Source organism: Perca fluviatilis, chromosome 19 (genome assembly GCF_010015445.1).
Source record: "Perca fluviatilis chromosome 19, GENO_Pfluv_1.0, whole genome shotgun sequence".
In the NCBI taxonomy this organism is placed as follows: domain Eukaryota; kingdom Metazoa; phylum Chordata; class Actinopteri; order Perciformes; family Percidae; genus Perca; species Perca fluviatilis.
This window is the reverse complement of record NC_053130.1, coordinates 36,682,781-36,705,205: the sequence shown is the minus strand read 5'-3', so window position 1 is coordinate 36,705,205 and position 22,425 is coordinate 36,682,781. Positions and strand designations below refer to the sequence as shown.

The 22,425-nt window shown below is 42.1% G+C and overlaps 1 protein-coding gene across 1 annotated transcript in view; it reads right to left on the bottom strand.

The window, feature by feature from the left end:
* The window catches only part of ltbp1 (latent transforming growth factor beta binding protein 1), a 229,538-nt gene that overhangs the window by 13,340 nt on the left and 193,773 nt on the right, over positions 1-22,425 (bottom strand). Inside the window, exons 18-20 of the mRNA XM_039783518.1 lie at positions 16,094-16,216; positions 12,151-12,323; positions 10,542-10,707 (exon numbers count right to left, since the gene is read on the bottom strand). Coding sequence (XP_039639452.1) covers positions 10,542-10,707; positions 12,151-12,323; positions 16,094-16,216 — 462 coding nt within the window. The remainder of the gene's footprint in view (positions 1-10,541; positions 10,708-12,150; positions 12,324-16,093; positions 16,217-22,425) is intronic.

Here is a 22,425-nt window from a genome sequence, read left to right as displayed (position 1 = left end):
CAACGAAATTGCGTTGGTACTCCCACAAAATTAAATAAAAATATTAAAGCTGAAAGCAGCATTGGACGGGCCCTCGCGCCTCTGCGCACGTCAGGGTTACTGGCGGACGCCGCTCCTTGCGACTGTGCATTTGTGCAGCACTCAGACACTGCAAATAGTGACCAATGAAAAGGGAACTCTATGCTGAGTTCAACGATACCTCACACAAGACGCTACGTCATACAGTTCATTAGGTATGAAAGGGGGCGAGGCCAAAGCATGGGGGGCAGGCCAAACCATGACCAATGAAAACTGAACTCTCTGTTGAGTTCAATGATACCTCACACAATAGTGTACAATAAATGGGTCATTAGTTATTAATGGGGGCATGGCTTAATCATATGGGGCGGGGCAAATCATCACCAATGAAAAGGGAACTCTATGCTGAGTTCAATGATACCTCACACAAGACTCTACCTTAAATGGGTCACCAGTTAAGGAAGGGGGCGTGGCTTAAACATAGGGGGCAGGCCAAAACATGACCAATGACAAACAAACTCTCTGCTGAGTTCAATGATACCTCACACAAGACTCTACATTAAACAGGTAATTAGTTATGAAAAGGGGTGTGGCTAATGCATATGGGGCGGGTCAAACCATTACCAATCCAAAAGTACCTCCCTTACCAGTTCAATGATACCTCACACAAGATTCTACCTTAAACGGTTCAAAAGCCATATAAGGGTAGACCACACATTATAAGTTTCATGTAAATCGGATGATGTTTGTCATATAAGGCCGATTTCCTGTTGCCAGCAGGGGGCGCTATGACCAAAAGTCAATATTAGCCTGTATATGTCCTTAGGCCTGGACCCTTGTTGATTGTGGGAAATTTCAAGCAGATATGACCAGCGGTTAAATTGGGCCGGGGCTCTCCGGGGCTCAGGCCCGGCACATAAGCCTGCTTGTTTGGGTCCGGATGTTCCTGCTTGCAGTCAGTTGGCTAGTGGAATTATGTCACATAAAATTTGATGAAAGTGATGCTTTTGAAAACATATTTCTGACAATAAATGAAAGATTTTTGAAATGGCATGACCCTTGTCTTGGTGGAGCTAAGATAACAATCGGAACACGGCAACAACCCGCGCAGAACTGCAGACAATTCACCACTGCGGGTCAACAACATAACGCCAAACGTCGGTAGGATTAACAGATAAAATGCCTAATCCTAAAGTTAAAAACCCCGCTTGCAGCGGTGGAAGCCCCGTGCTCGGAAGCTCCAACGGCCGCTACTAGTTCATGTGGCTGACCAAGCTGTTGAACTGGTCCTCGCCGTCGCATCTCCTCCAGCGGCAGGGCTCCGAGCCGGCCACGGCTCACCTCCGAGCATCGGAGAGCCCCACTTGGTTGCCGTGTGTGTGTGTGTGTGTGTGTGTGTGTGTGTGTTGTAGTAGTAAAGAGAGAGAATGGGAGAAGGAAGTTTGTGTGAGGTGGAACTGGTCACCACAGACCCAAATCCTGTCAGCTGTTGCTATTGTCATATGCTACACTGTCCCTTCATTAGGCACATTATGTTTGGCACATTGTATGGGTCACTTCTTATACCTTAACAAGGTAATACAATGTGTATCATCACGTGATGACTGATTAACAGTTATGTAAATGCTAAATGCCCTAATACCTGTTGATACTACAACAATGCAAAGTATAGGCTCTTATACTCAATTTCTCCATTTCTTTGCACAAAACTCTCCAGAAAGTGCCATTTAATGGTTTATATATTTTTTTTAAATTCCCGGGGGGGGTATACCCCCGGACCCCCTAGGGAGAGCCCCCCACATAACAAATCCCAATTTAACCCCTGGATATGACAATGTATACTGTAATTACAGCCACTTTCTCGTTCATCGATAAGCACTCAAAATGGCCGCCATGCCACACCCACACCGTTTGATAAAACGTTTTTCTTTTAATAACTTTTCATCTTTAAGGAGTTGAGATGGTACAGACCAAGTTTGAAGTCCATCGGATGAAATCTCTAGGAGGAGTTCGTTAAAGTATAGTACCTTGACTTTTAGGCCTACTTCCTGTTGCCCGCCACGGCCATGCCCTCTGACGAAAAGTTTTTCTTTTAATAGCTTTTCATCTTTAACGTCTTAAGATGGCACAGACCAAATTTGAAGTTAATAGGATGAAATCTCTAGGAGGAGTTCGTTAAAGTACGACGTGGAAATGGCACATAATCACACTAATTTCGAATTTTCAATTCAAAATGGCGGACTTCCTGTTGGGTTTAGGGTATGGCTCCAATGACGTTTTTTGTACGTCTTGACATGTTACATATGTCTACCAAATTTCGTGAGTCTACGTTAAACGCACTGCAGGGGCTCAATTTCTTTTAACTTTGTAGGGGTTACGTATTTTAACTTATAATACACAAGACGCTAGCTAGCTACCACACACATATCATATCATATCTTGGCCAAATTAAAATTTATCAGCAAATAACTTGAGATCATTTTTCAACATCCCACTATGATGCTCTGTACCAATTTTGGCTAAGATCGGCCTTTAGTTGGCACTATAAGCAATGTTTATTTGTTTTGGCCAAGAACTCAATGCATTTCAATGGGAAATTTGCAATTGTAATATCTCTGCCACAGTAAAAGCAATCAACACGAAACTTGTTCTTGTTCGGCATGCCATTCTGAGGCTCTGTACCAAATTTGATGAAGATCGGCCATTAGGGGGCGCTATAGTCAACATATATCAATTTGGGCCTTTTAACCCCGTCTGAGGTCGAGCATGTTGTATACAACCCCAAATGGCACTTCTGATTTATAACTTTATAACTTCATAATTATAAATAGTCAAAACGTAGGGTCTTTTGGAGCTAACAGTTGCCCCTTTCTGCTGGTGTTTTTTTTGTCTTCCTAGCCCTTACAGGAGGTTTTGCATCCACCCTAGAAATCCAGAGTTGTACGGGTCTTTGTGAAATTAATCCATACTGTTACATCCAAGATTGATACACTGTGTGTAATAAATGGTAATAGTTTGTCCATTATGAGTTATAATGTTCAATATGTTTATTTTTCCACTGGATGACTCAAAATATATAGAACTGTAGATGTGTTGCTCGTTGGGCATGCCGCTCTGAGGATTTGTACCAAATTTGGCAAAGATCGGCCATTAGTGTGCGCTTTAATAAACATATAAGTGTTTTGCCCTGTTAATCAATGTTAATGGCATATTTGCAATGGGAATGTATCACAGACCTTGCAGCTCACACTTCTCAATATTTACTGATGTTTACCTCCTAGCGTTACGTTTTGGTTTTCGCTTTCGCATGCTCCCCTGGTGTTCAACAATAAACAAACTTCTTAACCCACCTGACAAAGTTTCTACAACCTTCACAGTGGACAAATGTAACTCTTTTCTCCCACTTTTTCAATCCAAAATCAACACCATTCATAGGCGCTAATACCGTGCAATTAAACATTGCAGTTGGTGCTAAGTGGAGAGTCCATCATAGTGTGATTGGTTATGTCGGTGGCATCGATTCTTAATTTCCTACGAAGCTGATCGCGGTTACATGTCAGTTAAACTTCTCATCTCCAATCCTATCTGTATTTCTATCTGTAAGTGGCGCTGTCCTGAGTTGAAAGCCTACTTTACGGCTTTATTATCGAGTTAATAGGCGCGTGTGTTCGTGGCGGCAGCTGTCCATTTTCTAAGGTTTTGAAATGCAAACAACTTTTCACTACTTTTTTTTATACGACATGTGCCTGTGAGCACCCACGGAGGAAAACATCAATCGGTGCCTATGACACCATTTACAACAACCTGACCACCTCCCCTGCTCTTTCAACCACCACACCTGCCTCCACCCTCTCAGTCACTCTCTCATTTCTCTCTGCTGTCCCCTGTGGTCAGGGGGGTTAAGAAATTTGTTTATAGTAGAGAATTGTTAAAGGTAGTCTGTATATGCATGGAGATGAACTGTAACAACTACATTTGCAATGGCAGAGTGCGGCAGACCTTGTGCATCAAACCTCTCGATATTCACCGACGTTTGCCCCCCTACGTAATGCTTCAGGTCCCGCACTGGCGCAGCTTCCCGGGTCATCGGGGACGACTGGCATCGGAGGCTTGGTCCCCGTCATAACTGCTTGCAGTTCTAGTTCTTTTTGTCTCTTCATGCTGGACAGGATGGCCATTCCCGTTCTAATTAGGGGTCCAAGTCCGAGGGGGCATGGGAACCGCGTAATGCAAGGCAACGCGGTTCACATCTCCAGCGGAGCTGTGGAACCCTAAACTTTTTCTAAGGATTATTATTATTCTTCTCCGCCTAAAACTCCGACTACAGCCTAAACCGTACATGGTGGGGAGTTGCCATTTCAGGACTGGTCCAAAACTCTGCAAAGACCTCAGGCGCAAACATTGACCCACTTCAACCACTAGGTGGCGCTATAGCAGAAAAAACACGTTTGGCCCTATAACTCCAACACCGTACACACGACATTCAAAAACCATATATCTACGCGTTCCCTGGATCCAACTGAATCAAGTGATATAGGACATGCCCATTTCCGCCTAGACTTTTATGCGTGAAAATTAGCGATTTATCAAAATCTACTTTTTCAAACTCTTTTTCAACGCTTTTTTTTGTTTGTTGTTTTTTACAGTAATTGTAACCTGTACTGGATCCAGTATTTTATGTGTGTCTGTTGTTTGCTGAGCTAACAGTGGTATGCACACTACTGTAGTAGCTGCATGAAAACTGGGACATGTTGTTGTGATGCTCCATGTTGACGTGTTGACTGATTTGGGTATATGGAGAGAAATGAATTCTATTTTCCTTAGTCTGCAGCATTGGTCTTGTGTAGTGTTTGTTGAATTTGTATATTTTCACTTTCTCTGTGTACTTCATTTACAGTACTCTAATCACTGAGTGTAGTAGAATTGATAAAAGTATTCTAGGTTAGCATCAGCAGTATAGAACTAAGTCTATGAAACATGTGTTTCATGTGGTAACAAAATATGTTTTTTATAAATTAGTGTAGTGTTTCATTTTGCAAAGGGTCTGAGGTGTTCTGTTAATTGGGTGTGTGGTTCTGCTGATTGGGTGTAGATTTTTGAAAAAGCGGTCCCTGTCGTGGCCGGGTTGGCTCAGTGTGTAGAGCAGGTGCACATATACTGAGAGGCTTATGCCTCGACGCAGAGGTCCAGGGTTCAAATCCAACCTGTGACAATTTCCTGCATGTCTTCCCTCTCTCTCCCCCCTTTCTCACCTAGCTGTCCTGTCAAAAAATAAAAAATGAATAAAAAAAACAAGCAATCGAAAAAAAAACTGTAATACATCCTTGGACCGCACACATTCTGAATGTTTTGTGGTACACCACCATGCTTGGTTTTTTCAGTATTTTGTGTGTGTGTGTGTGTGTGTGTGTGTGTGTGTGTGTGTGTGTGTGTGTGTGTGTGTGTGTGTTAGATGGTTGGCAGTGAAGAGGAGGCAGCTGGCTGGACTGAACTTGGGTGCGACCCAGGACAGATGGGAAGTGTGTGTAAGTACATACTCAATTGAGGTATGAGGATAAGAGTGTGCTGGTCTGTATTTTATGTGTGTGTGTGTGTGTGTGTGTGTGTGTGTTTTGGCGGGACTAGTCACTGGGAGAATGTGTGCAGGGGAAGTGTTCTATCAGGGTTCAGCATGGGGAAGTCTGCTCTGACGTTCCTTCCTGCTGGAGGAAAATGGACTAGGTGGAGCCCCGGTATCTTGGGGAGACTACTAACTCCCATCAACATTAGTTCCATGTAGTCCTCATTGGGAAAGTGTGTCTGCAATACCTGGCAATGTTGCTTTCAAAGATTATCTGAGACAAGCAACTAAGGCCATAGGTCACAGCAGGGGTAATACGCTAAATTCTCCAATAATGGCTGGGGCTTTCATTTTTCATATCTCAACCTAAAGAGACACCAGACATTTGTTTGAGATGTATTATTAGACTGGAAAAGTCCAGACTATATGACGAAAATTCCTGTTAAAATGTTGGTCAGTTAAAAATTGACCTGGAGCTTTTTGGTATCTTTATGTGGCAGTAATAGCTCAAGTTGAAGATATCAAACGAAAAGAGGTTGTTCTTGACGTTGAGGCACTACAAAATGTTAAAGTGGCAGTAAAAGAAGTTGAACTTTCAGTCTATGTGAAACTAGGTTTGGGCCGGTGTAGAAAGTTGGAAACTGGTTTTATTAAAGGTGCTCTAAGCGATGTTGGGTGACGGCACTTCTTAGTATTTTCAAACAAATACTCGCCCCTCCCTCTTTCTCATCCCATCCCCTCTCCCTCCCTTCCGTGCTTCAGCACACTAACCCCCCAACCCCCAACCCCAAATCCTTCTTGTCGGTTATTGGCTGGAATACTGTTTGTTATGGTTGGTGATGTTATGGATGTTTTTGAACTAAACAGAACGGCAATCATGCTAATTAATACAATTATTTTTTCAGCAGATGTCTTAGTTACAACACAATGGAGATAGCAAAGCAGTTTTGTGTTTATATGTGCGGGTGGGATTTATTCAGTTTGGAGAAGCTATAGTTCAAATTGGCTGGCTGACTAAACAGAAATCCTGTCTGTTTTTTGTTTTTTTTGTATTTCAAGAGCAAATTGCTCCACAATATGAATACAGATTGATTATCATTTATTTTGTTGGTAACCGTTGTTGTATAATCACAATATTACACTCGAGGAGGCCTACACTTCAGTGATGCGCCTTTCGGACCTCGAAATTAAACCCTCTCATGTAATAAACAAACGTCAACGTTAAACGCCTGTGCAGTTATAAATGTTGGAGGTTAACCAATATTTTATATTAATCCTAATTTTTGTTGTCAAATTTCATATCCATGAATGCAGCTTTCGAAATTATCGAAGAATAAAATATTGGTGGTTTACCAATATTTTATTCTTCGATAATTTCACTATGATCCCCCAGCTGCATTCGAAAGCTCTTATCTAAATTTTAGATATCAGATCCCCTTCTAATGGGAGACATGAAAACCTTGTTATTGTAGCCTACTCTTCTATGGTCTCATATGTTATAATTGTAAAAGTGTATTCATTTTAGTATTATGTGGGTGGCTTCATTGTTGGGCTATGTTTTTTGCATTTGGCATACGTTTTTATGTTACGCTTGTCCTTTTTTTACTGTTATGAACTTGCAAATAAAGCATGAATAAGAAAAAAAAGTAAAGTCATCGCATGTTTAATCAAATAAACAACAAACGTTAACATCAGGGAACCGTGACTTCATTTAGAAAATAATTTGAGATTTCGGATTCTGAACACCTGAATTTACCGTTGGACACGCCCAGGCATGAGACGGGAGGTCTCCATCCTGCAGCCATACACTCTTGAGTGAGACTGATGAGAGTCCGTAATGATAGTGCAGCGATTCCAGACCACATGATGGCGGTAAATGCGTCTCTAAGCAATGCCTTTTTTCCTGCGGTGAGGTTATACTAACCTCTTTGGAGTAGCTCTTTACACTTTGCCTAATCTTTTTCAGTTCATCTTTCATATTTCCATATTGGCAGCACAGTTGTCTGTGAGACTAACTCTGCCATACATCGGCCATGACCCAAAAAACACATTAACGTTTTGCAAACAAACACAATGTGCTCTGTTCCCACTCCCACAGCTACTGAAATGTGATCGCCTTCATGGCGCCTGTCAGCATGGTCAACCTGTTTTCATTCCCAACTTGTCAAATACTGACGCTTGTTCAGTCAGTACGCTTAGTGTCAGATACAGACGCATAAGGCCCCCTTTAGCATCTGTATGGGACGCACCGGGCAGAGCAGCAGCTCAGCGCTGTAAGATGACGTAGTATGAACAGTAAGGAGGCAGGTTGACGTGGCGGATGGGTCAAACAACACCGGACTTTCACCCTTTTCTTGTCACGCGTGTCACTTAAAGGTCCCATGGCATGAACATTTCACTTTATGAGTTTTTTTAACATTAATATGCATTCCCCCAGCCTGCCTATGATCCCCCAGTGGCTAGAAATGGTGATAGGTGTAAACCGAGCCCTGGGTATCCTGCTCTGCCTTTGAGAAAATGAAAGCTCAGATGGGCCGATCTGGAATCTTGCTCCTTATGAGGTCATAAAAGGGGAATTACCTTTCCTCTCTGCTTTGCCCGCCAGAGAATTTGGCCCACCCATGAGAGAGAGACATCATGGCTTTCAAACGAGCAAAGTGGCAGTTGGTCAAGGCCACACCCCCACCCTCCACCTTGCCCCCCCCCTCTCCTCCTCAATAGCTACAGACACAGAAATGGCACATCCTAAGGAAAGCTCATTGTGGGACTGGCTCTAGTGGCTGTAATTCTGCACCAAGGCTGAAATTAATGAAAGATACTTCAGATTCAGTATTAGGGGACCACTAAGGTCTATATAAAAGAGACTTCAGATTCAGTATTAGGGGACCACTAAGGTCTATATAAAAGAGACTTCAGACACAGTATTAGGGGACCACTAAGGTCTATATAAAAGAGACTTCAGATACAGTATTAGAGGACCACTAAGGCCTATATAAAAGAGACTTCAGATACAGTATTAGGGGACCACTAAGGTCTATATAAAAGAGACTTCAGATACAGTATTAGAGGACCACTAAGGTCTATATAAAAGAGACTTCAGATACAGTATTAGGGGACCACTAAGGTCTATATAAAAGAGACTTCAGATACAGTATTATGGGACCACTAAGGTCTATATAAAAGAGACTTCAGAAACAGTATTAGGGGACCACTAAGGTCTATATAAAAGAGACTTCAGATACAGTATTATGGGACCACTAAGGTCTATATAAAAGAGACTTCAGAAACAGTATTAGGGGACCACTAAGGTCTATATAAAAGAGACTTCAGATACAGTATTAGGGGACCACTATGGTCTATATAAAAGAGACTTCAGATACAGTATTAGGGGACCACTAAGGTATATATAAAAGCATCCAAAGAGCACCATGTCATGGGACCTTTAAACATTTGTTAGCCCACCCACGATCTTTTACCTGCAGGTTGAAAACTAATGCCAAGGGTCCTGACCAAGCTTCAGTATTTGACGAGTTGGGAGTGAGAGTGTGTTGGAACGGTAGTAAATTGCTGTCAGACACTAGCGGCTCAGTTAGTCCATTATAAATTGTGATATGGTATTAATTTCTTAAAAATCAAAAGAGGTAAAAGAACGGAGAAACACAGAAGGTTTATTTTACTGTATTTTTCACTTTAACGTTCAGTTTGTTTGTCCACCAATTATTAATATATATATATATATATACAGTACAGGCCAAAAGTTTGGACACACCTTCTCATTCAATGCGTTTTTTTTATTTGTTTTCATGACTATTTACATTGTAGATTCTCACTGAAGGCATCAAAACTATGAATGAACACATATGGAATTATGTACTTAAGAAAAAAGTGTGAAATAACTGAAAACATGTCTTATATTTTAGATTCTTCAAAGTAGCCACCCTCTGCTTTTTTTTATTAATAAGGGAAAAATGTCCACTAATTAACCCTGACAGAGCACACCTGTGAATTGAAAACCATTTCAGGTGACTACCTCATGAAGCTCATTGAGAGAACACCAAGGGTTTGCAGAGTTATCAAAAAAAGCAAAGGGTGGCTACTTTGAGGAATCTAAAATATAAGACATGTTTTCAGTTATTTCACACTTTTTTGTTAAGTACATAATTCCACATGTGTTCATTTATAGTTTTGATGCCTTCAGTGAGAATCTACAATGGAAATAGTCATGAAAATAAAGGAAACGCATTGAATGAGAAGGTGTGTCCAAACTTTTGGCCTGTACTGTATATATATATATATATAAACCCGGCGCGGATTCTACTTCTTCTTTTTCCCTACAAACTTATTTTATAAATTTTTCAGAGTGAGTAGCGACTCTAGAGTCATAGTGAGAGAACCAAAGTGTCTCCCCTGTTCTTTCTGACCACGGTGGGAGATGTAAAGCAGGAAAAGTTAACCCTCTCCTTGATTTCAGAATGCCATACCTGTCTCTCTCTCGTTGACTGACTCGCTTGTGTTATTCATTGTGTGTCTGACTATGCGTGCTTTCGAACACCCGCCAAACTCTACCTCTGATTGGCTTACCATGACATTTTGACTTTATGACACACACACACACACACACACGCACAGCACTTCTGCTGTCTGATCACTCCGGTATTACACTTAAAGAGACCCGGGACCCGCGGTGATAGAACAGGACCTGACCCGGACCTGACTGAACCCATATACTGTTGGTCCAGACCCGTACAGGTCCTGAGTCTGGTCTCTGGTGCTAGGGTTGGCTGGACATGCTGCTTCATTAGTGAAAGTTTTCACCAGTTTTCTGACTCTTATTGGCAAACTATCACAGTATGCTAGACCTTGGCCTGAAGTTTATGTGCGAAGTCTGATTGTATATATGAAAGACAGAATATACTATAATACTTCCAGCTTAATGTAGGCATAGCAACAGGTCAACACTTACCCACACAGCCTTGGCCATCCAGGGACTCGTGGTAGCCCTGGTCACAGAGGCATCGGAAGGAGCCCAGTCTGTTCTCACAGTAGCCATAAGGGCCACACAGCGTCTCATTGAGCCCACACTCATCAATATCTGAACAACACACAAACAAAGGCAGAAGTGTCACAAGCTTTTTCCTTGATTGGTTTTGATTTGATTTGTTCCATCCTTTCCAACACTTTGTTTCTTATTTTATTACAGATGTTTTCATTGTATGAACATCTGCTTACATAAAGAGATGAATGCTAATTGTTTGCAGATTGAAACTCACATACACACACATTTAGCAATACACACCATGTCTCCTGTGTTTTCCTATATTTCCTTCCAAAAAGAGTAAGGATGTGACATGGAAGGTGAAAATTTAATTCAGCGTATTAAACAGAATACTTCTGCAATTGAAGCAGCTGGATTATAATTTAACTGGTTTCATAAACACACACTCACTCACTCACACACTCACACACTCACACACTCACACACACACACACACACACACACACACACACACACACACTCTCAGCCCCCTACATAAATCAGGCAGAGAGCAACAAATATTCCTCCTTGTCTAGACAGCCAGCTCAAAGGCTTCCGTCTTTTTCTTTTCCCTCGGTTTTTTTTTAAAGCAGGAAATGGCTTTAAAACAGCTCTGGCACAGGAGCCAAGGAAATAAGAGCAACATCTATATGTGAAAGACCTTGAATATTTATTTTGTGTCTTATACACGGAGGGATGAACATAAGGATGCAGACAGTGACAAAGGAAAACGTGATGGAAGTCACCAGAATGAACATCTTCCTATGTGGCTGTACATTTTGAAATCATAGGCTATGTAAATAGATACTTTAATATTGCTTTTCATAACATTGCAACCTTTTCTTCAGTGTTGATATTGAAGCAGCACTTATCTAATATACAATGTAAAAGTACTTGTATGTTGAAACTCTATCACTAGCAGCAGCTAAGATAAATGAGGCAAAGAAGTCTTCTTCATGTAGAGAGCATACAAATAACTCATATTTAATTAGCGGTATACAGTACCTCTAGCTACAACCAAGATATTCGTACTATATGACATGAGCCAAGGGACAAACTACCACACAGAGTACTATAAAGTTGGCAATGCTAAATGGAGCGTCTAAACATGTCTTAGGGTCGGGTAATACCAAGAAAAGAGTTGGTTCAAACGACACGTTGTCCGAGCATGTCAGCAGTCTAGAGGGTTAGTTCCTGTTCTTAATGGGCCACTGGAAGGCCAAGTCAAATGCCAGCATTCATAGAGAGCTTCACACTGACTTCATCCTGCTCACAACTCACAGCAAGTGTGCACTTACTCTCAGACTTCCAAAGGAACATTTTCAAGGATCTCTTGAAAGGTAAGACTGGCAGTATTCCACATTTTCTTATTGTCAACAAATCCCTTAAAAGAGATGAAACCATAAATATATTACTAATATGGGGAGTATAGTTTCTGTATCAAACACGCATCAACATCCAAAAAAAATTTCTGGGAGGACACAAAACAGAAAACACTCGAGGATTTGGGGGGGGGGGGGGGGGGGGGGGGAGTGAGAGGAAGGGTGTGTGTATGTAACTCTGTGTGTGCATGTGTGCGTGTACCTGTGCAGCGGGTGCCATTGATCTGCCGGTACCCCCGGGGGCAGCTGCAGCTGTATGAGCCCATGTTGTTGACACACTGGCCCACGGCCTCACAGGGCCCGGGCTCCTCTACACACTCATCCACATCTGGAACATACACAGCAGTCTTATTAGTTTCAGGTTTAAACTGTTATTTAGAGAGATATAATTAGGGCCCGAGCGCCGACAGCGGTGAAGGCCCTATTGAAACTGAAGGAATTATTATTTCTTTTTCCCGTCAAATGAATTGGCTTTTTGAGGGGCTTAACATATTCAAAAACTCACCAAATTTGGCGGTCGCATCAAGTCTGGTGAAAATTTATTTTACGGGTTTCAGGAATAGGCGCACAAAAATGTCTCGCTAGCGCCCCCTAGAAAGTTAAAAAAATTGAGCCCCTGTAGTGCGTTTAACGTAGACTCACGAAACTTGGTACACATATGTACCGTGCCAGGATGTACAAAGACCTTCATTAGAGCCATACCCTAAACCCAACAGGAAGTCCGCCATTTTGATTTCAAAGTTCGAAATTAGTGCGATTTTGGCCATTTCCACATGTCGTACTTTAACGAACTCCTCCTAGAGATTTCATCCGATCAACTTCAAACTCGGTCTGTGCCATCTTAAGACGTTAAAGATGAAACGTTCTTAAAAGAAAAACCTTTCGTCATAGGGCGTGGCCGTGGCGGGGCGGCCATTTTGTGCGTTTCGCCACCAAAACAGGAAGTGGGTGTAACTTGAGTGTACGTTGTCCAACTAGCTCGAAACTTTTCAGGATTCATAAGAGTCCAACCCTGAGGACAAATAAAGGCCGATATTTACTTAAAGTCATAGCGCTCCCTAGTGGCAACAGGAAGTAGGCCTAAAAGTCAAGGTGCTATACTTTAACCAACTCCTCCTAGAGATTTCACGCACAAATGCACAGTTGCAAGGAGTGGCGTCCGCCCGTAACCCTGACGCGCGCAGAGGTTCGAGGGCCCGTCCATCGCTGCTTGCAGCTTTAATTAATTACTAAATTCACTTCTGAGACTTTTTTATGCGAGAAATAAACTATGTAGAGGTAAAATATGGGCCGTTTTACAAAAATGTATGGCCAATTGCAAATTTTGTCCGACTGTGTGTTGGAGTTCAGCGGCCGGTGCTGCCTGGGTTACTGCCTCACTGCCCGGCCTCTCCTCTTTTACAGACCCCAGCCTGCTGTGAGGTAGATGGATCTCCGTCACGGCCGGCAGCCCGCGGCGCTCCATACCCGCGCAAAGTCACCGTTTCTGGGTTACTGGACTACCAAACACTGCTGCCCTGACAGAGCTCCAGGGCCTGCAGCTCGCTGCTCTCCCTCCCCTCTTTCTGCTAAATGGGCGGTGTGCATGAGTGAGAGCGCGGTCAGCGAGCTTGTTACACCAGCAATCTCTTACCACAGATTCCAGTTAATCTTATAATGGATATGTGTGTTATTTAAACAAACGATCGGGGAAATAAACGGCTCTTGTCCACGAGTCTCATTGATAGAGCCCGTGGTGAGCTGGATGTAGCTCTATCAATGAAAGCTAGCTAGCCTCGTCTGAACGAGACCTCTGAAATTCACAAAAATGCATTAAATCGAAATTGGACACAAGTTTTAGCTGTGTAAGACCTTAGGGTAGCTGTAATATAAGTGGTGTGATGAAATTCCAAGTGTAAATATAGTTATGCCGAAAGTGTAGTTAGCTAGCCGCGATCTTTAGCTACCCATGGGGTTGAAGGGACACTAGCAGCTAACAAAACCCCTCGAATTCACAAAAATGCATTAAATTGAAATCGGACACAAGTGTTAGCTTTGTAAGACCTTAGGGTAGCTGTAATATAAGTGGCGTGACCACTAAACGGAGCCCCGGTAGTCCAGTAACCCAGAAACGGTGACTTTGACCTGGGTATGGAGCCCAGGCTCATCAGACTGTGTGGAGCTTATGAAGTCCGACACGTCTTACAAAATTTGCAATTAGCCATCAAATTTCGTACAACGGCCCATATTTGAGCTTTATATAGTTGATTTCTCGCATAAAAAAGTCTCAGAAGTGAATTTAATAATGAAATAGCAGACAAACAATCTATGACATTGCAATCTGAAATATAAGACCTGCTGTTTCATCTCCAATGTATGTGTATGTGGTTCGCTCAACCAATCAGCGCGCAGCTCATCTAAATATTCATGAGCATACCATATTTGGAAGAAAAGCTCTTGTTCTAAATAGGGCCATATTCACAGGGTAACTAAGGGTCCATAGAATAACACTCGGGCCATTTTCAGCCCAACCAATGTTACATATCCTGTTAGGAGACCTTAAAGCGTAACTCTCGCCAAAATGCAATCTAGGGTCTTTTTGTGAATGTACCTGAGTCAAACTTTCGGTTAAAAGCATATTTAGGACAGAATCACCACTTTTAAGATTTACCGTATTTTCGTTTTTCGGTCAAATGGCCTTTTGAATGGGAGTGCTAGGGCCCCTTTATACACCAAAATAGCTTTCTCAAAATAGCTATATTTAAAAACACAACATTAGACTTTGCTGCCAAGTATTAATAGGGCTTACTAAACACATAAAGCATTGACAAGATTGGTTGAGTACCCAGAGTTTACTAAAAAGAAAGGTTTTGAACAACTCACCGTAGCTCGTTGTTTCCGACCGCAGCCATTTTATCAGTCAAAAACAATCAATTTCCGAATACAACATAACAGGGTGGAAAGTAAAGATGGAAAGCTCCTAAAGCTTAGTTCCATATAAATGCATGGATTATTTCTTGTTTTGTCATTATTAAAAAACAATATTGACCTTGTAGTTGAAAAATAAGCCTCATATGGAGTCCGTTCATTCGCATTCGGATATCGACTCGTTTTGACTGCCGAGGTGGTAGCGGCCGGAAACAACAAGAGCTACGGTGAGATGTTCAAAACCTTTCTGTTTAGTAAACTCTGTGAACACAACCAATCTTGTCAATGCTTTTGTTAAGGTGTAGAGCCCCTTGTGATACTTGGAGCAAAGTCTCATGTTGTGTCGAGCCTTCTTAGTGTTTTAAAAATAGCTATTTTGAGGCTAGCATAAAAGTGGCCCTAGCACTTAGTTTTTCGGTATTTGACCGAAAAACAAAAATACGTCAAATCTTAAAAGTGGCGATTCCGTCCTAAATATGCTTTTAAACAAAAGTTTGACTCAGGTACATTCACAAAAAGACCCTAGGTTGCATTTTGGCGAGAGTTACGCTTTAAGGCACAGTGTGAAATACCCTACATAATCATTCTATCCCCCCTTTAACAGCTCAGTGCCCCGTAACAGCCTTCCAATCAGGTGCATACCAGTGGCCAAATCAAGGTATCGTATATCTAGATATATTATTCTCTTCCCAGTTAAAAGACCTAGTTAATTTGGATCCACTATTGACTAAAATCTCTTGTGATGTTAATAGATGGCCGACTCTCAATTTCTCAATAGCAGGGAAGGTCAATGTTATAATAATGGTTTGTGTTCCCAAGCTGAACTACCTTATCCAATCTCTTACTCTGGTGTTTCCTCTGTCAAATTTTTATGGTTTGACAGGATAAATAAGACGTTTATATGGAATGGTAAAAAAAAAAAAAGTCTAGATTTGAATAAATTGTAAAGACCGATTGATGGAGGAAGTTCTATCTCACACAGGCTCAGCCCTCTACTGGACTCTATGGGTAATACTCTCCTCTCTAATCCTGAGAATGCATTCGCACACTAAAATTTTCATAAATGTAGCCGTCCAATTAGGACATGCCTATGCGCCACAGTATATAAGCCTGGTGTAACTCAATAAACACAGTTTATCATTCTTTTTTTATATTGTAGTATGGTCCTTAAAATGTGTACATGTATCATACCATCACAGTGGTCTCCAGCCAGAGACAGGATGAAGCCGGGCCCACACTGACACAGAAATGAGCCGTCAGTGTTCTGGCAGTGGCCCCGGGTACAGATCCGCTCATCCTGGCACTCATCCACATCTGAAACAGGACACACAAAGGAGCCACTGCATCACACAGGCACAATGCAAAAGGGATTTTACTCACATGTCGACACACACTTCAGTTTCTGAACAGTAGGTAAATTACATATTACATATTGTTTATGTAGAGTAAATGTGTTGATCTAGATCCATGGATTCCAACAGCTCCAGGGGAACTCTTTATTAAAGGGGTGATAGAATGCAAAACTGATTTTACCTTGTCATAGTTGAAAAATGACAGTTTGGTGGGTAACTAGGACATACATAGAACCTCAAAATCCCATTGACACCTCTTTCCTCTGCAAATCTCACAATTGGAAACTGCCTCTGAAAATGGGCGATACTCAACAAGCCGTCTAGTTGACATCAACTCAGCAGCTCCTCATTTGGCTCTAGTCTCTCTCTTTGTCACACCCCAACATTTACATAGGCTACACAACTGACTTGAGATCAGTTAGTCTTCTGAATCTAGGTCGGGCAGATCTCAGAAATTGTATACATTGTTTATCTGCTATTTTACCATTCAATTCACTTCTGAGACTTTTTTATGCGAAAAATCAAGTATGTAGAGGTCAAATATGTGCCGTTTTACGAAAATTGATTGCAAATTTTGTCCGACTGTGTGTCGGAGTTCAGCGGCCGGTGCTGCCTGTGTTGCTGCCTCGCCGCCTGGCCTGCCTTCCTTCACAGACCCCGGCCTGCTGTGAGGTAAATGGAGCTCCGTCACGGCTGGCAGCCCACGGCACTCCATACCCGCGCAAAGTCACCGTTTTGTGGGTTAATGGACTACCAAACGCCGCTGCCTGGACAGAGCTCCAGGGCCTGCAGTTCCCCTCTTCCTGCTAAATGCCCTGTGTCTGTGAGTGAGAGCGTGGTCAGCGAGCTTGTTACGCCAGCAATCTCTTACCAGTTCCAGTTAATCTTATAATGTGTGTAATTATAATGTGTTGAGTTATTTAAACAAACGATCGGTGAAATAAACGCCTCTTGTCCGCGAGTCTCATTGATAGAGCCTCTGGCTGGATGGAGCTCTATCAATGAGAGCTAGCTAGCCTCCTCTTAGAATTCCTCTAAAATTCACAAAAATTTATAAAATTGAAATCGGACAAGTGTTAGCTAAGCTTTGTAAGACATTGGGGTAATAAATGTAATATACATGCCGTGACGAAATTCAAACTGTAAATATACTATAGTTATGCCGAAAGTGTAGCTAGGTAGCTAGCCGCAATCGTTTCCGATTGTATTGAACTGGACACATAGCTGCTAGCTGCTCCTCAACAAGACCCCTCGCCTTCATAAAAATGCCTTAAATTGCAATCCAACCTCTGACCATCCGCTCTGTCACTTATGAAAATGTCAAAGGTATTTGTGTGGTGTTGACTGTGCTTCAGGGCTAGGGTTTGCTACCAAGACAGCACGACACCCACTCGTTGAACCTATTTTAGCGATGTCACCTTGTTCTGAGAGCTAAGCTGTAACTTTTGTGGGTAATGTTGTCCACAACTGATGGCCAGAGCTACTAAAATAAAACCCAAATTGTAATAAACGTAATAAAAAGGGGGGATTAAGAATTAAAAATGGAATACGGACTGAAGGGTTGACTGTCTTAGCAAACATTTCCATAAAGAAAACGGAAACCTCTATTACATGAGCATGAAAAGGAGGCTTGGCACGGTCGGGGATGCATTTCCACTGATCTCTGGAAACTAGATCATTGGTCTTCTGGTGGTAAGAAAAGGCCTAGATCAAAGTTCATTTGAAGTCTGTTTTCATACCAGCAAACAGGAAATAAACTCTGATTTATATATGATGGGTGAATGAGGTCTGCAATAAAAAGAGTCAATACTAGGCAACAAGAACTCCATTCATGAGAGACATGTGCAAGATCTGGAACCACTTTAGAATATATAAATGCATGCACGCACGCACGCAGGCACGCACAAACACTGTCTTTCTCATCTCCTTCTCTGAACGCATTAGGCTGCACATTATGTCCATTATTCCATCTCAAAAGTTCAGTATAATTTAAAAGTAGTAGTGGGGCAAAGGCATGGTTTGAAATATGGTTCCCAGTAGCTTCTCCGAAAAAGCCACATTTGGAGCTCTAAAATATTGTAATTTATAAAATACAATAACTGTTTTATTCCGTAAAGATTCATATTTTCCTGTATATGTGTTTCAAACATGTAGTGTTTCAATAATTTATCCATAGGGTGTTGACACAGTTTAATGCATTAGTTATAAGAGTAGCGTATCTTCTTTAGGGATTGCTCGGTGCGTAGTGTGTGTGCTTGAGATTACTGTAACAATTAATTTCATTGCACACAACAACATTCCATGACTATTCCAAACCTTTCAAGGATTTTACTAATTCCATGCCTTTACCAGGCCTTGAAAACCAGATTGTGAAATTCCATGACTTTTCCAGGTTTTCCATGACCGGACAGTTCGGATTGGCTGCCACACCTTCCCCAATCTAATGTTGAACACCAGAGCACCCCAGGGCTGTGTGTTCAGCTCCCTCCTGTTCAGCCTGTACACCCACTACTGCACCCCCCAAAATGTGGAAAACAAGAGTGAAAAGGATGTATGGTAGCAAAGTCTGGTTGTTGGTTGGTTGACTTTATTTGCACTAGAGTGTAATGACAAATTTTTTAGGATTCCAAAATATTTTTAAAAAGTCCTGAGCCTGTTTTTGTATTGGTTTTATTAATAGATACCTTGGTTGCATATCCACATCCATATAAACCTCTCAAATAAGTCATAATCTGATCCCTCATCCTCCACAGCTGAGGAGAAGAGATTTAATTGTAGCTCTGGGGAAACAACCATCAGTCCTGTTTGCCCTCACAGCCCTAATTCAGTATCATTTTGGTGGGTGGGGAAGGCTGCGTTGAAATGGCAGGAAACCACGTAATGACAGAGTGCCTCAAATGTATATCCCAATAAGGGGGACTAAGGAGGGTGGTGCAGACGCTGGTAACAATGTGGTCACTGGTCTCGTCCAAGATTCCACTGACTTATAATTGTATTAGTATGCGCTTGTTCCTGTGCAGAGTTCATGTCTGACCAAGTGTTGACCAGTGCCATAGGCTGTGGTTGTACATGGCATACACAGTGTCCTAATGCTTCACCTTGTTTTGACATGAAATGTGAATGTGTGTGCTCTGCAAGTTTAAAATATTTCAATTTAGGGACCGTTCGGTATTTATGGAATGGACCACCAGAAAAAAATAGGGGAAGGTCATGTCTTTGTTGATGGGAGGGTCATCCAATTTGTTTTAGTCTAGGGGGGAGGGTCACCCAACTTTTGTATTCATGAGAACAGCAACATTTCAAAGTGGCTTGTTTGGTGCATATTTATCCATGTAGCTCCATGTAGCTCTCTCAGTCTCGGCCCCTATCGCTAACAGATGGATCCCTCCTTGTTTAGTCAGACAGACAATTTGAGCTGTAGCTTTAGAGACCATGGGATTTCCCAAACTGAATAAATCCCGCTCGCACATATAAACACAAACCTTCTTTGCTAGACATCTGCTGAAAAAATAATTGTATTCATTAGCATGATTGCCGTACTGTTTAGTTCAAAACCATCCATAACACCGTACGAAAACATAGCGGAACAGACGCAAGCTTTTATTTTGACAAGTCGAAGCTCGCGGACAGCACCAACCGGGAGGGCATGAGACGGAGGGGGTCTCCAGGCTGCAGCCGTACCCGACTCAAATATCCTTTGGTCCCGGTGATTATTTGTGAAATTGTGCAAACGACAGCCTTTTCAAGGCATTTGGGAAGGAAGGAGTGGTAGCATGCAAGCTCTGAAACTGACGCTCGTCTGAGTAATGGAGTTTTGGATAATGTTCAGCTTGGGCAGTTTTACCTATGTGCTAAAATATACAATGACTGAGGACGCCTAGTGACGAGTCCATAGCAACCAGTACTGAATTTCTTATTACCTTGTATGCTTTGTTGTTGGTCTCAATGTTTTATTTCATGTGAATACTAGTTTACTAGAGGAGTAACTTAGTATTTGAAGTAATGCAGTAATGCAGGAAGTGTGCATTTAGTTCCCATGCTTATTGTGTTTCCACAACAATGTTAGTGAGTAAATCTACTGAAATGGCCCCCACACCATAATAGAGGAGTGGGATGTATAAGATGAGAATGCAGAGGTTAAGTCACATATGTTATGGCTGTAAAAAACAAAGGGCATCTGTACATCTTTGCCAAGCGCAAACAAGTACAGAAGGCATCAATATATTGCTAGGGAGGGTCATCACTTTTTTCCATATCATTTTGGAGGGTCGTCCAAAATGTATTGCTGGAGAAGGGAGGGTCGGGTCTATTTTGACTAAAGATCCCAAAACTCCTCCGGTGGCCCCAGAAATAAATAAAGAACAGTCCCTTAAAAAAAATCTTATCTTGAGGCTTTTTATGACTCCAATTAATAAAGGTATAGAGACAGGAAGAGAAAGTGAGCTGTCAGGAGGAAAATAACAGAAAGAACTGAAGTGGCTGTTCAAAATCAGCCAAGAGCCTGAGCTGTCACACACTCTGCACATGGTCAGTGCATGTGGCTGACTAGGTACGGCTACATAAACACAGAGGGTGAAAACCTATGGATAAGGAAAGGATAATATTTGAATCTGAATGCAGCTGTTAACCTTTTTATTCTTATTACAACCTTCATAATTTTTAGGACAATCTGTTTCTTCTCAATTAGGAAAATAATGATAATGATAATAGTACTTAGCGTTATAATCGTATTGAAAATGTTCCAGCTGGTGTTGTTTGGTGTGTTCACAAGTTGCACTCACACCTTTCCGTCCATTGCCAGTCACCTGACATCCTGTCTTGGGCGATGCTAAGCGCCGGACGGAGCCACGGTGCCTCTGCTAAATAGCCTCAGGAAGGAACTTGTTTGGGTGCAACATGTGTACCTTCAAAAGTAGTTTTAGTTGTGCAAAAGAAAATTCAGATTGGACAGATAGTCTAGCTAGCTGTCTGGATTTACCCTGCAGAGATCTGAGGAGCAGTTAACCATAGTCCTCACAAATCCACCAGAGTTTAGAACGCCAACACAAAAGAGGAAGGGGACGGAACTCCGGCTTAAATGAAAGACATCCGGAGGAATTTCCGGCGGCACCTGACCGATCCCGGAAATGGAACGTCGTGAATACAGACTACCCTGGTCCTGGCCCTGACTCTGGCCCTGCCCACCTACCTGCACCTGCCTGTATATACCTTCACTGGGCATAAATCATTGAAAGGCAGCAGTCTGTCTGCATTGGGTCCTATCCCTGTTGGTGTGTCTTTATTTCCCAGGGTATGGGCAAAGTGGAAAAAAGAAAAAGACAACTCACTTATGTAAAAAACACATTTAAAACATTAAGGGCCCTATGTTGCACCCAAGGGGGTAAGCTTCGCTTCAGAACTCGAACCTCCGATGGCACCATTTTGTTGCTACAAAGGTATCACCTACTGTTAGAATTCCACTGACCACCATTTTTTTTTTACGTCACTTGACTGCGAATAACTTTACATCTGAAGTGTTTAAAGGGGTGATAGAATGCAAAACCGATTTTACCCTGTCATAGTTGAATAACGACAGTTTGGTGGGTAAATAGGACATACATAGAAGCTCAAAATCCCACTGACACCCCTTTACTATGAAAATCTCATATTTTGAAACTGCCTCTGAAAACGGGCGAATCCCAACAAAGCTGAGTTGCTTGCGCAAGCATCTCAAAATCCGGAACCTTAAGAGAACAGTCACGCCCCAATATTTACATAGGCTACACAACTGACCTGAGATCAGGTAGTCTTCTGAATCTAGCTAGGTCACGCAGATCTCTGCTATTCCATTACAAAATTCACTTCTGAAACTTTTTTATGCGAGAAATCAACCATATAAAGCTCAAATATGGGCCGGCTTTACAAAAAGGATGGCTAATTGCAAATTTTCTCCGACTGTGTGTCGGAGTTTAGTGCCGGTGTTGGTGCTGCCTGGTTGCTACATCCCGCCCTGACCGCGTGTCAGCGAGCTTGTTACGCCCGCAATCTTTTACCGCAGCCCGCAGGTTCCAGTTAATCTTATAATGGGTATGTGTGTTGAGTTATTTAAACAAACAATCGGGAAAATAAACGCCTCTTGTCCGCGAGTCTCATTGATAGATCCGCGGTGAGATGGAGTCCATCAATGAGAGC